Consider the following 13,019-nt stretch of genomic DNA (forward strand, 5'->3'; position numbering starts at 1 on the left):
CCTTCCCCTCCCTCTCCCTGTCTTTGTCTCTCTCTCCCCCTCCCTCTCTCTTCCTCCTCTCTTCCTCCATCTCACTATCTATGTTGTGTCTCTCTCTGTATCTCTGTCTCTTTCTCTCTCTCTCTCTCTCTCTGTGTAGCTGTTTCTCTCTCTCTCCATTTCCCTTCCTCTCCCTCTCTCTCTGTCTTTGTCTCTCTCTCCCCCTCTTTTCCCCCTCTCTTCCTCTCCATCTCGCTTTGTTATCTCTCTCTCTGTATCTCTCTCTCTTTCTTTCTCTCTCTCTCTCTCTCTCTCTCTCCATCTCTCTCTCTCTGTGTGTGTGTATCTCTGTCTCTGTCTCTTTTCCTCTCCGTCCCTCTGTCTCTGTCTGTCTGTCTGTCTGTCTCTCTCTCTCATTATTAAATACAGAATTTTTGATTTCCCGGCAATTGCAATCTCCCTGTTCATTTCCTGACATCTTTTCCTCCCCCGCCCTCCGCTTTCCTTCTTCTGTAGCTACCACTTCTATTTGTCGATTTGTTCCAAAACTTTTTATAAATAAATCAAAGCCTTCCTTTCAGGTAACACAACGTCCTCGGGAGGCATTTCTTCCCGGGGTGATCAAAGGAAGTAACATGAAAATGACAGACGTGGGTTAATTCTTATGGCGACTCAGGCTTACGCTAGGACCAGATATTCCTTTTAAATGAGGCTTTTCGTGGATGAGCAGCTATGTCAGGTTTGCAAAGTAACATTTAGCGAAGACATTTTCAGTGAAGCGTTGAGGCCCCAAATCAATCACGACTCTTTCATGGCTAATTCTTTGTCTTAGACCTTCCTATTGATCATCCACCCTTGCAAACCTCCAAAGATTGTACTTGAACCGGGGTGAGAAAGGAGAGAAATCAACCTAGAACTAAGGAGAAATTCCTTGACGGTTAGAAGAGTTAACCAGTGGAACAACTTTGATACTTAGGCTTAGGACCAGATGATCTTCAAAACCGTCTTCTGCCTCATAGAAACCTGCCTTTTCCGGCACTGTTTCCTCCCAGGAGATTCCTGGAGAGGCCCCAAGGAGGCTTCTTCCCACCTTCTCCGGCTCTGTTTCCTCCCAGGAGATTCCTAGAGAGGCCCATGGAGGCTTCTCCCCACATTTTCCGGCCCTGTTTCTTCCCAGGAGATTCCTAGAGAGGCTCCACGGAGGCTTCTTCCCACCTTTTCCGGCTCTGTTTCCTCCCAGGAGATTCCCAGAGAGGCCCCACAGAGGCTTCTCCCTGCCTTTTCTGGCCCTGTTTCCTCCCAGGAGATTCCTAGAGAGGCCCCACGGAGGCTTCTCCCTGCCTTTTCCGGCCCTGTTTCCTCCCAGGAGATTCCTAGAGAGGCCCCACGGAGGCTTCTCCCTGCCTTTTCTGGCCCTGTTTCCTCCCAGGAGATTCCTAGAGAGGCCCCATGGAGGCTTCTCCCTGCCTTTTCCGGCCCTGTTTCTTCCCAGGAGATTCCCAGAGAGGTCCCACGGAGGCTTCTCCCTGCCTTTTCCAGCCCTGTTTCCTCCCAGGAGATTCCTAGAGAGGCCCCATGGAGGCTTCTCTCCGCCTTTTCTGGCCCCGTTTCCTCCCAGGAGATTCCTAGAGAGGCCCTACGGAGGCTTCTCCCTGCCTTTTTCAGCCCTGTTTCCTCCCAGGAGATTTCCAGAGAGGCCCCACAGAGGCTTCTCCCCGCCTTTTCCGGCCCTGTTTCCTCCCAGGAGATTCCCAGAGAAGCCCCACGGAGGCTTCTCCCTGCCTTTTCTGGCCCTGTTTCCTCCCAGGAGATTCCCAGAGAGGCCCCACGGAGGCTTCTCCCTGCCTTTTCCGGTTACAGTTTCGGAGGCCTGGGTTTTTAAGTGGAAAATGGTTCTTGAGAAGAGGCAAAAAAATCTTGAACATCCGTTTCTTATCTAGAAAAGTTCGTAAGTAGAGGCGTTCTTAGGTAGAGGTACCACTTTATTTTGACGTTGTGTATCAGGGACCTTGATCATATACCTTGATCATATGTCTTTTATCAAACACTTGTTGGAATGAATCGCTCGGATTTTAATGTAATGAAACGCATGAATCCTCCTCCCCGAAAGTCCATTTACAGTCAACTTCTATACTTCCTTCCACGCTGGGTCATTTTTATTTGGCAACAGCCCAAGGCTGACCTTTATCTGTGTTAATTTAATTTCGTAAAAGCAGCTGGGAAATTCGGCTGTTGCAAATGGTTAGCTCTTTCGGGGGGGGGGGGGGGAAGCTCTTTGTTTTCCCCGCTGACAAAAGTTATTCATTTTGAAGGAAGACACTGCCCTTGTCTGGCAGGTGGCAGGAAATATGCGTTTTTCCAACCTACGGCTGGCCAGCCGACGCTCGATTACTCTAATAGATGTATTGCAAAGTTCGTTTTAAAGGCATTTGCATTTTAATGAGCGCAGTGCCCTTAGGTTGCTGCGGCAGTCCAAAATTTTGGAGCCCTTAAGGGACAACTCTTCATGGCTAACTCGCTATGCACCTACCGGTAAGTAGAATTCAATCAAAATAGAGTCAGAAGGGACCTTGGAGGTCGTCTAGTCCAGCCCCCTGCTCAAGCAGGAGACCTTTTACCATTTAAGACAAAATGGTTGCATAATCTCATAGAAACATAGAAGACTGACGGCAGAAAAAGACCTCATGGTCCATCTAGTCTGCCCTTATACTATTTCCTGTATTTTATCTTAGGATGGATATATGTTTATCCCAGGCATGTTTAAATTCAGTTACTGTGGGTTTATCAACCACGTCTGCTGGAAGTTTGTTTGTTTGTTTGTTTGTTTGTTTGTTTGTTTGTTTGTTTGTTCGTTCGTTCGTTCGTTCGTTCGTTCCTTCATTCAATTTTTATGCCGCCCTTCTCCTTAGACTCAGGGCGGCTTACAACATGTTAGCAATAGCACTTTTTTAACAGAGCTAGGCTATTGCCCCCACAATCCAAGGATCTACTACTCTTTCAGTAAAATAATATTTTCTCCTGTTGCTTTTTGATCTTCCCCCAACTAACTTCAGATTGTGCCCCCTTGTTCTTCTGTTCACTTTCCTATTAAAAACACTTCCCTCCAGGACCTTATTTAACCCTTTAACATATTTAAATGTTTCGATCATGTCCCCCCTTTTCCTTCTGTCCTCCAGACTACACAGATTGAGTTCATTAAGTCTTTCCTGATAGGTTTTATGCTTAAGACCTTCCACCATTCTTGTAGCCCGTCTTTGGACCTGTTCAATTTTGTCAATATCTTTTTGTAAGGTGAGGTCTCCAGAACTGAACACAGTATTATTCCAAATGTGGTCTCACCAGCACTCTATATAGCGGGATCATAATCTCTCTCTTCCTGCTTGTTATACCTCTAGCTATGCAGCCAAGCATCCTACTTGCTTTCCCTACCGCCTGACTGCACTGTTCACCCAATTGGAGACTGTCAGAAATGAAGACCTCTAAATCCTTCTCTTCTGAAGTTTTTGCCAATACACAGAACTGCCAATACAATACTCAGATTAAGGATTCCTTTTCCCCAATTGCGTTATTTTACATTTGGAAACATTAAACTGCAGTTTCCATTGCTTTGACCATTTATTTAGTAAAGCTAAATCATTTACCATATTACAGACGCCTCCAGGAATATCAACCCTATTGCACACTTTAGAGTCATCGGCAAATAGGCAAACCTTCCCTACCAAACCTTCCCCTATGTCACTCACAAACATATTAAAAAGAATAGGACCCAGAACAGACCCTTGTGGCACACCGCTTGTAACCTGTCTCTGCTCAGAATACTCGCCATTAACAATAACTCTCTGATGTCTACGCTTCAGCCAGCTGCAAATCCACTGAACTATCCAGGGATTAAGTCCAATCTTCACTAATTTATCTATCAGCTCTTTATGTGGAACCGTATCAAAACTATATCAAAATCTCTTCTTAAAATCTTTTTTATTATTTATTTATTAGATTTCTCCCCACTGCCCCTGGCCTTCAGGAGCCTTAATGCATCACTTGGAATGAAGGGCAGAGATGTAGAACCGTCATTCATTTTGGGTGTTTGTTACATGCCAACAGGTGGACGGATGTTCGTGGCCCTTTGGTGGGACCTGTGTGATACCCAGACTGATGTATTGGCTTCTGTTTGCCGCATTTTTTTTTACTGTCTCATCCGCTGTTCTACCAAATAAACATAGAAACATAGAAGATGGACGGCAGAAAAAGACCTCACGATCCATCTAGTCTGCCCTTATACTATTTCCTGTATTTTATCTTAGGATGGGTATATGTTTATCCCAGGCATGTTTAAATTCAGTTATTGACCAACCACATCTGCTGGAAGTTTGTTCCAAGCATCTACTACTCTTTAGGTCAAATAATATTTTCTCAGGTTACTTCTGATTGTTCCCCCAACTAACTTCAGATTGTGTCCCCTTGTTCTTGTGTTCACTTTCCTATTAAAAACACTTCCCTCCTGAACCTTATTTAACCCTTTCACGTATTTAAATGTTTCGATCATGTTCCCCCTTTTCCTTCTGTCTTCCAGACTATACAGATTGAGTTCATTAAGTCTTTCCTGATAGGTTTGATGCTTAAGACCTTCCACCATTCTTGTAGCCCGTCTTTGTACCCGTTCAATTTTAATTCAAAATAAACAGTACATTAAAAAAGAAAGAAAGAAATGCTCTGCCACTGTTTAGAATTCCTGCAGGGAGATTTTTTTTTTAAAGTCCTTATCTTTTTTTTAAAATCCACATGGGAAATTTACCACTCTGTAAACACCCATTTATTTTCCTGGGCTCCAAGATCTCCGCAGATGGGGGACTGCAGCCAAGACATTGAAAGATGTTTGCTCCTGGGGAGGAAAGCTATGGAAAATCTAAACAGTATACAGTACAGTGTTACATAGAAACATAGAAACATAGAAGACTGACGGCAGAAAAAGACCTCATGGTCCATCCAGTCTGCCCTTATACTATTTCCTGTATTTTATCTTACAATGGATATATGTTTATCCCAGGCATGTTTAAATTCGGTTACTGTGGATTTACCAACCACATCTGCTGGAAGTTTGTTCCAAGGATCTACTACTCTTTCAGTAAAATAATATTTTCTCATGTTGCCTTTGATATTTCCCCCAACTAACTTCAGATTGTGTCCCCTTGTTCTTGTGTTCACTTTCCTATTAAAAACACTTCCCTCCTGGACCTTATTTAACCCTTTAACATATTTAAATGTTTCGATCATGTCCCCCCTTTTCCTTCTGTCCTCCAGACTATACAGATTGAGTTCATGAAGTCTTCCCTGATACGTTTTATGCTTAAGACCTTCCACCATTCTTGTAGCCCGTCTTTGGACCCGTTCAATTTTGTCAATATCTTTTTGTAGGCGAGGTCTCCAGAACTGAACACAGTACTCTAAATGTGGTCTCACCAGTGCTCTATACAAGGGGATCACAATCTCCCTCTTCCTGCTTGTTATACCTCTAGCTATGCCGCCAAGCATCCTACTTGCTTTCCCTACCGCCCGACCACACTGCTCACCCATTTTGAGACTGTCAGAAATCACTACCCCTAAATCCTTCTCTTCTGAAGTTTTTGCTAACACAGAACTGCCAATGCAATACTCAGATTGAGGATTTATTTTCCCCAAGTGCATTATTTTACATTTGGAAACAGTAAACTGCAGTTTCCATTGCTTTGACCATTTATTTAGTAAAGCTAAATCATTTACCATATTACAGACCCCTCCAGGAATTTCCTCGATTTTCGTGGGTTTGAACTTTGTGAATAGCCTATACCATGGTTTTTCAAAACATATTAATTTAAAAATACTTCACGGTTTTTTTCCTATACCACTGTTTTTCCCGCCCGATGACGTCATACATCATCGCCAAACTAATAATTTTTGCAAATAAATAACAAAAAAAATAATTATTGTTAATAAATAATTATGTTTATAAATATCAGGATCACTAAGTTTCTTATTCAATGGTGAGTACCAGCAATAATGGTGAGTAAATGGTTGCTAAAGGAATGGGAAATGGTAATTTAGGGGTTTAAAGTGTTCAGGGATGGCTTGTGATACTGTCCATAGCCAAAAATGGTGTATTTACTTCCGCATCTCTACTTCGCGGAAATTCGACTTTCGCGGGCGGTCTCGGAACGCATCCCCCGTGGAAATCGAGGGAACGCTGTACTAAAAAGCAGAGACATCACCCTGCCAACAGAAGTGTGTATAGTCAAGGCTTACATGATGTTAGCCACTGCACTTTTTAACAGAGCCAGCCTCTTGCCCCCCACAATCCGGGTCCTCATTTGACCCACCTCGCAAGGATGGAAGGCTGAGTCGACCTTGAGCCGGTGGTGAGATTTGAACCGCTGACCTGCAGATCTAGCAGTCAGCTTTAGTGGCCTGCAGTGCTGCCCTCTACCCACTGCGCCACCTCGGCTCATTGTGCCGTTTTTGACATCCGTTTTTGACATCTGGTCCTTTTCGGCAGACATCTGATCAACTCGGTGAAGATCGGGCGGGGATATTTCCATAGCCTTCGCCAAGACTCCATCAAGCGGAGGAACGCATCCAGCCTGGAAGAACGGAGGGAGGAGCAGAGGAGAAGGACGGAGTTCCAGCCCCCGCGCTACTCATCCTCATCCTCGGAGGAAGACTCCGAATCCGAACCTGAGTAGGTGGCCTCAACCTCTTTCCTGCTGCATTGACCGAGGGCCTTCTCTTCCTCCTCGTAGCTGCTCAACTTCCTCTTACCTCCTTGAGCATCAGGAGGTCATCTTCTCCACACCCAGTGCAAATCTTGTTCTGGGTGGTTGGACCAGGTCTAATTTTACATTCAGATACATGGCTGGATGGGGGATTCTGGGAGTTGAAATCCACATGTCTTTAAGTGGCTAAAGTTGAGGAATATCTAGCTGGGGAATTCTGGGAGTTGAAGTCCACATGTCTTTAAGGGGTTAAGGTTGAGGAATATCTAGCTGGGGAATTCTGGGAGTTGAAGTCCACATGTCTTTAAGTGGCTAAAGTTGAGGAATACCTAGCTGGGGAATTCTGGGAGTTGAAGTCCACATGTCTTTAAGTGGCTAAAGTTGAGGAATATCTAGCTGGGGAATTCTGGGAATCGAAGTCCACACATTTTAAGGTTGAGGAACATTTGGCTGGGGAATTCTGGGAGTTGAAGTCCACAAGTCTTAAAGTCCACATGTCTTTGGGCATCATTGCTCTAAGAGATGACAGTATCCCTTGCAGAAGTTATAAACGGTTGCTGTCCACAATACTCTCCCAATTGTCTTTATTAATGTCCATATTCCCTACTTAACTTCCTGAGGCTGGCGTTTTTGGGCCAAGGTAGGTTCTCCAACGAGTAGCTACCTGTGCCCAGCAGATGCTGAAGCCGATGCTCAAATACTTTGGCCGCCAAATGAGAAGAGAGGCCTTGTTGACAAAGGCCCCGCGGAGGTTGGGAAGGATGGAAGGCCAAAGGAGGAGGGGATGGCGAGAGATGGTTAGAGGGTGACTCCAAAGCAATGAATGGCACATGTTGGTCCGTGGAGTTTGCAAAGAGTGGGACTCGGCAACTGGACAACCCATTTTCCAAAGCATCATCCCATGTCGGAGCTATCAAAAATGGGGAGGAAAAGGTTTTGTGCTCGGGATGGGTGTAACCCCCAAGCTAGTTTGATTGCAACACGGCCAGGGGTGGGTTCCGTCCAGTGCGGTCCAGTGCAGGCGCTCCGGTACCAGCCCCACTGATGATGCAATTTAGGCGTGATGGTTCCAGCGCCATCTTTCCTGGTCCATGCTCTCCACCAGCTTTTTTGCTAGGAGTATGCATACGCGGAAGTAGAATCGGCACTTTTTTCCTGGTTTGGAGGGCTTCTCAGTTGTGTTTCGGCTTGAAATGTCCTTCGTGTGTGCAGAAGTAGGTGGAGTCATCTTTATGGGGGCAAGGTCAGGCTGCCCTTGAGACAAGATGGACTTCCCAGTGGGCGGAAATTGGGGTGTCAGCGGCTGGCGAGAAAGACACCCAACCTCTTGCCTTTCTTTCTGACGTATGTTGGTCTCTCCCTTTCCCTGTTCCTCTCCCTCCCTCCCCCTCCCTCTCTTCCTTTCCCTCTCCCTCTTCCTCTCTCCTATTCCCTCTCTGTCTCTCCTCTCCCTTTCCTTCTTCCTCTCCCTTTCCCTCCCCCTCTTCCTCTCCCTCCCTCTCTCCCATTCCCCCTCTCTCTTCCTCTCCCTCTCCTTCTCCCTCCCTCTCTTCCTTTCCCTTTCCCTCTCTCCTATTCCCTCTCTGTCTCTCCTCCTCTCCCTTTTCTTCTTCCTCTCCCTCTCTTCCTCTCCCTCCCTTTCTTCCTCTTCCTCTCTCTCTCCCATTCTCCCCACTCTCTCTCCCTCTCCATTTCCTTCTCCCTCTCTGTTTGCTTCTTCCTCTCCCTCCCTCCCTCTTTCCCTCTCCCTCCCCCCTTTTTCTCTCTCCCTCTTCCTCTCTCCTATTCCCTCTCTGTCTCTCCTCTCCCTTTTCTTCTTCCTCTCCCTTTCCCTCCCCCTCTTCCTCTTCCTCTCCCTCCCTCTCTCCCATTCCCCCTCTCTCTTCCTCTCCCTTTCCTTCTCCCTCCCTCTCTTCCTTTCCCTCTCCCTCTTTCTCTCTCCTATTCCCTCTCTGTCTTTCCTCCTCTCCCTTTCCTTCTCCCTCTCCCTCTCTTCCTCTCCCTCCCTTTCTCCCTCTTCCTCTCTCTCTCCCATTCCCCGCACTCTCTCTCCTTCTCCATTTCCTTCTCCCCCTCTCTCCCTCCCTCTTTCCCTCCCCCTCCCCCCTCTTTCTCTCTCTCCAGGTTCTTTTTAACAGGAGGCTTCCTGGTGAGCGAGACAGAAAAGAAGAAGAAGAAGAAAATGGCCCGGCCGTTCACCCCCATCCACAATGGCTTGCTCTCCCAAAATCATCCAGAAACACACTTGTAGGTTCAGCCACACATCTTGGAGAGCTTGGGGGTTTTTTGGTGGCAGGGGGGGGATTGTTGTCTCTAACTCTGGGGGTGGAATCTGCAATGGGCTCCTGCTTGTTTAAAAAAGAGACCAGGGGGGGAAGAAACAAAAGGGAGGGAGGAAAGGAGAGAGAGAGAGCGTCTCTGAGCATCTCCCTTAGTCAGGAGAGCAACTAGCACGCCCTCAGTTTCATGTCTCTTCCAAAGAACGGTGTTGAGTCTCCACGCCCCATTTCCCACCATCCCATTCCTTTATAATGCCTGGAAATGACATCACACCTCTAAAAAGCTAAGGCTGTGAATGAAGTACAGTGATACCTTGTCTTACAAACTTAATTGGTTCCGGGACGAGGTTCTTAAGGTGAAAAGTTTGTAAGACGAAACAATGTTTCCCATAGGAACCAATGGAAAAGCGATTAATGCGTGCAAGCCCAAAACTCACCCCTTTTGCCAGCCGAAGTGCCCGTTTTTGCGCTGCTGGGATTCCCCTGAGGCTCCCCTCCATGGGAAACCCCACCTCCGGACTTCTGTTGCCAGCGAAGCTCCCGTTTTTGCGCTGCTGGGATTCCCCTGCAGCATCACAAAAACACGGAAGTCCAGAGGTGGGGTTTCCCATGGAGGGGAGCCTCAGGAGAATCCCAGCAGCGCAAAAACGGGTGCTTTGCTGGCAACGGAAGTCCAAAGGCGGGGCATCCCAGCGGCGGCGGGTTTGTAAGGTGAAAATAGTTTGTAAGAAGAGGCAAAAAAATCTTAAACCCCGGGTTTGTATCTCGAAGAGTTTGTATGATGAGGCGTTTGTAAGACGAGGTATCACTGTACTCTGTAACTCTTCTCACCTTCTAAGCATTCTCCTATAGCGAGGGTCTATCCACTGACTTTCCACTCCCATGTCTTCCTCACTCTCTGACTGGAACCACTCTACCATTGTCACACCAGCCCCCTCTAGTGGTTCCTCAAGCTAGCTCAGGTCACTTTCTCCCTCACTCTCTCACTCTCTGCTTCCTCTGGCAACCCCCCCCCCTGGCCCAGGGTACCCCAGAGGGGCTTGGCTCACCCTCCTCAGAATCTGACACGACCCGAGGTGGACAAGGGGCACTTGCAACACCCGCTGTCAATCAGCCTGTCTTATCTTTCCTCTCGTCTCAACAGCGACTCCATCTTCCGTCAGCTTTGCGCCCTCCACTGGCTCCTGGAAGCTTTGACGCTGGAGCCCTTCAGTAGCATGAAGCCGTTGATCTCCTGCTGGAACCCCAAGTAGGTCTCCGGAGCCCGGAGCAAGTTAAGAACCTAGGCCGGCGATGGTGAAGGGCTGCAAATGTTTTTACTACTACACTGTGGACGCGGCTTATTTTGTGGGTGTGGCTTGCTGGCCACATAACCAGGTGGCTTCATGACCATGTGACCAGTGGGTGGCTTAAGGGTCATGTGACCTTTGGCGTTTGTCCAGGTTCGCCTGGTGCACCAGTTACGGCCCTATTTGGACAGGGAGTCATTGCTCACAGTCACTCATGCCCTCATCACCTCGAGGTTCGATTACTGCAACGCTCTCTACATGGGGCTACCTTTGAAAAGTGTTTGGAAACTTCAGATCGTGCAGAATGCAGCTGCGAGAGCAATCATGGGCTTCCCTAAATATGCCCATGTCACACCAACACTCCGCAGTCTGCATTGGTTACCGATCAGTTTCCGGTCACAATTCAAAGTGTTGGTTATGACCTATAAAGCCCTTCATGGCACTGGACCAGAATATCTCTGTGACCACCTTTTGCCGCACGAATCCCAGCGACCAATTAGGTCCCACAGAGTGGGCCTTCTCCGGGTCCTGTCAACTAAACAATGTCGTTAGGCGGGACCCAGGGTAAGAGCCTTCTCTGTGGCGGCCCCGGCCCTCTGGAACCAACTCTCCCCAGAGATTAGAATAGCCCCCACCCTTCTTGCCTTTCGTAAGCTCCTTAAGACCCACCTTTGTTGTCAGGCACGGGGGAACTGAGACATCTCCCCCGGGCATATACAATTTATGAATGATATGTTTGTATGTATGTGTGTTTAGAAAATGGGGTTTTTAAATATTTTTAAACAGTAATTTAGATTTGTTGTAAATTGTTTTCACTTTGTTGTGAGCTGCCCCGAGTCTGCGGAGAGGGGCGGCATACAAATCTAAATAATAAATAGATAGATGGATGGATGGATGGATGGATGGATGGATGGATGGATGGATGGATGGATGGATGGATGGATAGATAGATAGATAGATAGATAGATAGATAGATAGATAGATAGATAGATAGATAGATAGATAGATAGATAGATAGATAGATAGATAGATAGATAGGACCAGTGGGTGGCTTAAAGGTCATGTGACCTTTGGCGTTTGCCCAGGTTCGCCTGGTGCACCAGTTGCGGCCCTATTTGGACCGGGACTCACTGCTCACAGTCACTCATGCCCTCATCACCTCGAGGCTCGACTACTGTAACGCTCTCTACATGGGGCTACCTTTGAAGAGTGTTCGGAAACTTCAGATCGTGCAGAATGCAGCTGCGAGAGCAATCATGGGCTTCGCTAAGTATGCTCATTTTACACCAACACTCCATAGTCTGCATTGGTTGCCGATCAGTTTCCGGTCACAATTCAAAGTGTTGGTTATGACCTATAAAGCCCTTCATGGCACCGGGCCAGGTTATCTCCGGGACCGCCTTTTGCCGCACGAATCCCAGCGACCAATTAGATCCCACAGAGTGGGCCTTCTCTGGGTCCCGTCAACTAAACAATGTCGTTAGGCGGGATCCAGGGGAAGAGCCTTCTCTGTGGCGGCCCCGGCCCTCTGGAACCAACTTCACCCAGAGATTAGAATAGCCCCCACCCTTCTTGCCTTTCGCAAGCTTCTTAAAACCCACCTCTGTCGTCAGGCATGGGGGAATTAAGATATTCTTTTCCCCTAGGCTTCTACAATTTATGTATGGTACGTTTGTATGTATGATTGGTTTTAAAATAAGGGTTTTTAGCTTCTTTAGTATTGGATTGTCGTATGTTGTTTTTACCACTGTTAGCCGCCCCGAGTCTACGGAGAGGGGCGGCATACAAATCCAATAAAATGAAATGAAAAAATGAAATTTGTTGCAAGGGCAACAGAAACTATTCGCCGCCATAGAAAAAGCGGACAAAACCGTGACCTGGAGGACGGAGACTTTCCAACGGATGTGGAAAGCTGACGGAATTCCATCTTTCTCAGGGACTATGGCGGAGGGAAAAGTTGTATGAAAACCATCAACAAAGAGAGGGCAGTGAAGAACCGATGGGACCATTTTGTCCAGCATGCAAAGGTAAGTTCCCCTGGATGGAGAACTGCTTCTATCCAAAAGGCTGATTTTTCTGAGCATCCGGTAGGACCATTGGGTCCTCTTTTGGGTTGTTGGGTTGCAGAATCAAACCAGACAGTTATAGAGATGCAGATGACAGACTCAACGATTCCTCTGTATTATTGATTGAATTGGATGGATGTGGATGACTGCACAAGGGGTTTTTAGGTTTTTTAAAATTAATTTTGTATAATATGTCCTTTTACGCCACCCTGAGTCGCTTCGAGAATGGCGGCATGGAAACATAGAGGATTGACGGCAGAAAAAGACTTCATGGTCCATCTAGTCTGTCCTTCTATTATTTCCTGTATTTTATCTCAGGACGGGTATATGTTTATCCCAGGCATGTTTAAATTCAGTTACCAACCACGTCTGCTGGAAGTTTGTTCCAAGCATCTACGACTCTTTCAGTAAAATAATATTTTCTCACATGGCTTCGGATCTTTCCCCCAACTCACCTCGGATTGCGCCCTCTTATTCAAGGGTTCACTTTCCTATTAAAAACTCTTCCCTCCTGAACCTTGTTTAAGCCTTTAACCTATTTAAATGTTTCAATCGTGTCCCCCCTTTCCCTTCTGTCCTCCAAACTATACAGACTGAGTTCATGAAGTCTTTCCTGATAGGTTTTATGCTTAAGACCTTCCACCGTTTTTGTAGCCTGTCTTT

General features: G+C 46.8%; 1 protein-coding gene across 1 annotated transcript in view; it reads left to right on the top strand.

Moving 5' to 3' along the window:
• CCDC60 (coiled-coil domain containing 60) overlaps positions 1-13,019 on the top strand; it is a 39,651-nt gene that overhangs the window by 12,073 nt on the left and 14,559 nt on the right. Inside the window, exons 4-7 of the mRNA XM_070763110.1 lie at positions 6,506-6,688; positions 8,847-8,969; positions 10,146-10,250; positions 12,227-12,317. Coding sequence (XP_070619211.1) covers positions 6,506-6,688; positions 8,847-8,969; positions 10,146-10,250; positions 12,227-12,317 — 502 coding nt within the window. The remainder of the gene's footprint in view (positions 1-6,505; positions 6,689-8,846; positions 8,970-10,145; positions 10,251-12,226; positions 12,318-13,019) is intronic.

This window comes from Erythrolamprus reginae, chromosome 10 (genome assembly GCF_031021105.1).
Source record: "Erythrolamprus reginae isolate rEryReg1 chromosome 10, rEryReg1.hap1, whole genome shotgun sequence".
NCBI classification, from domain to species: Eukaryota; Metazoa; Chordata; class Lepidosauria; order Squamata; family Dipsadidae; genus Erythrolamprus; species Erythrolamprus reginae.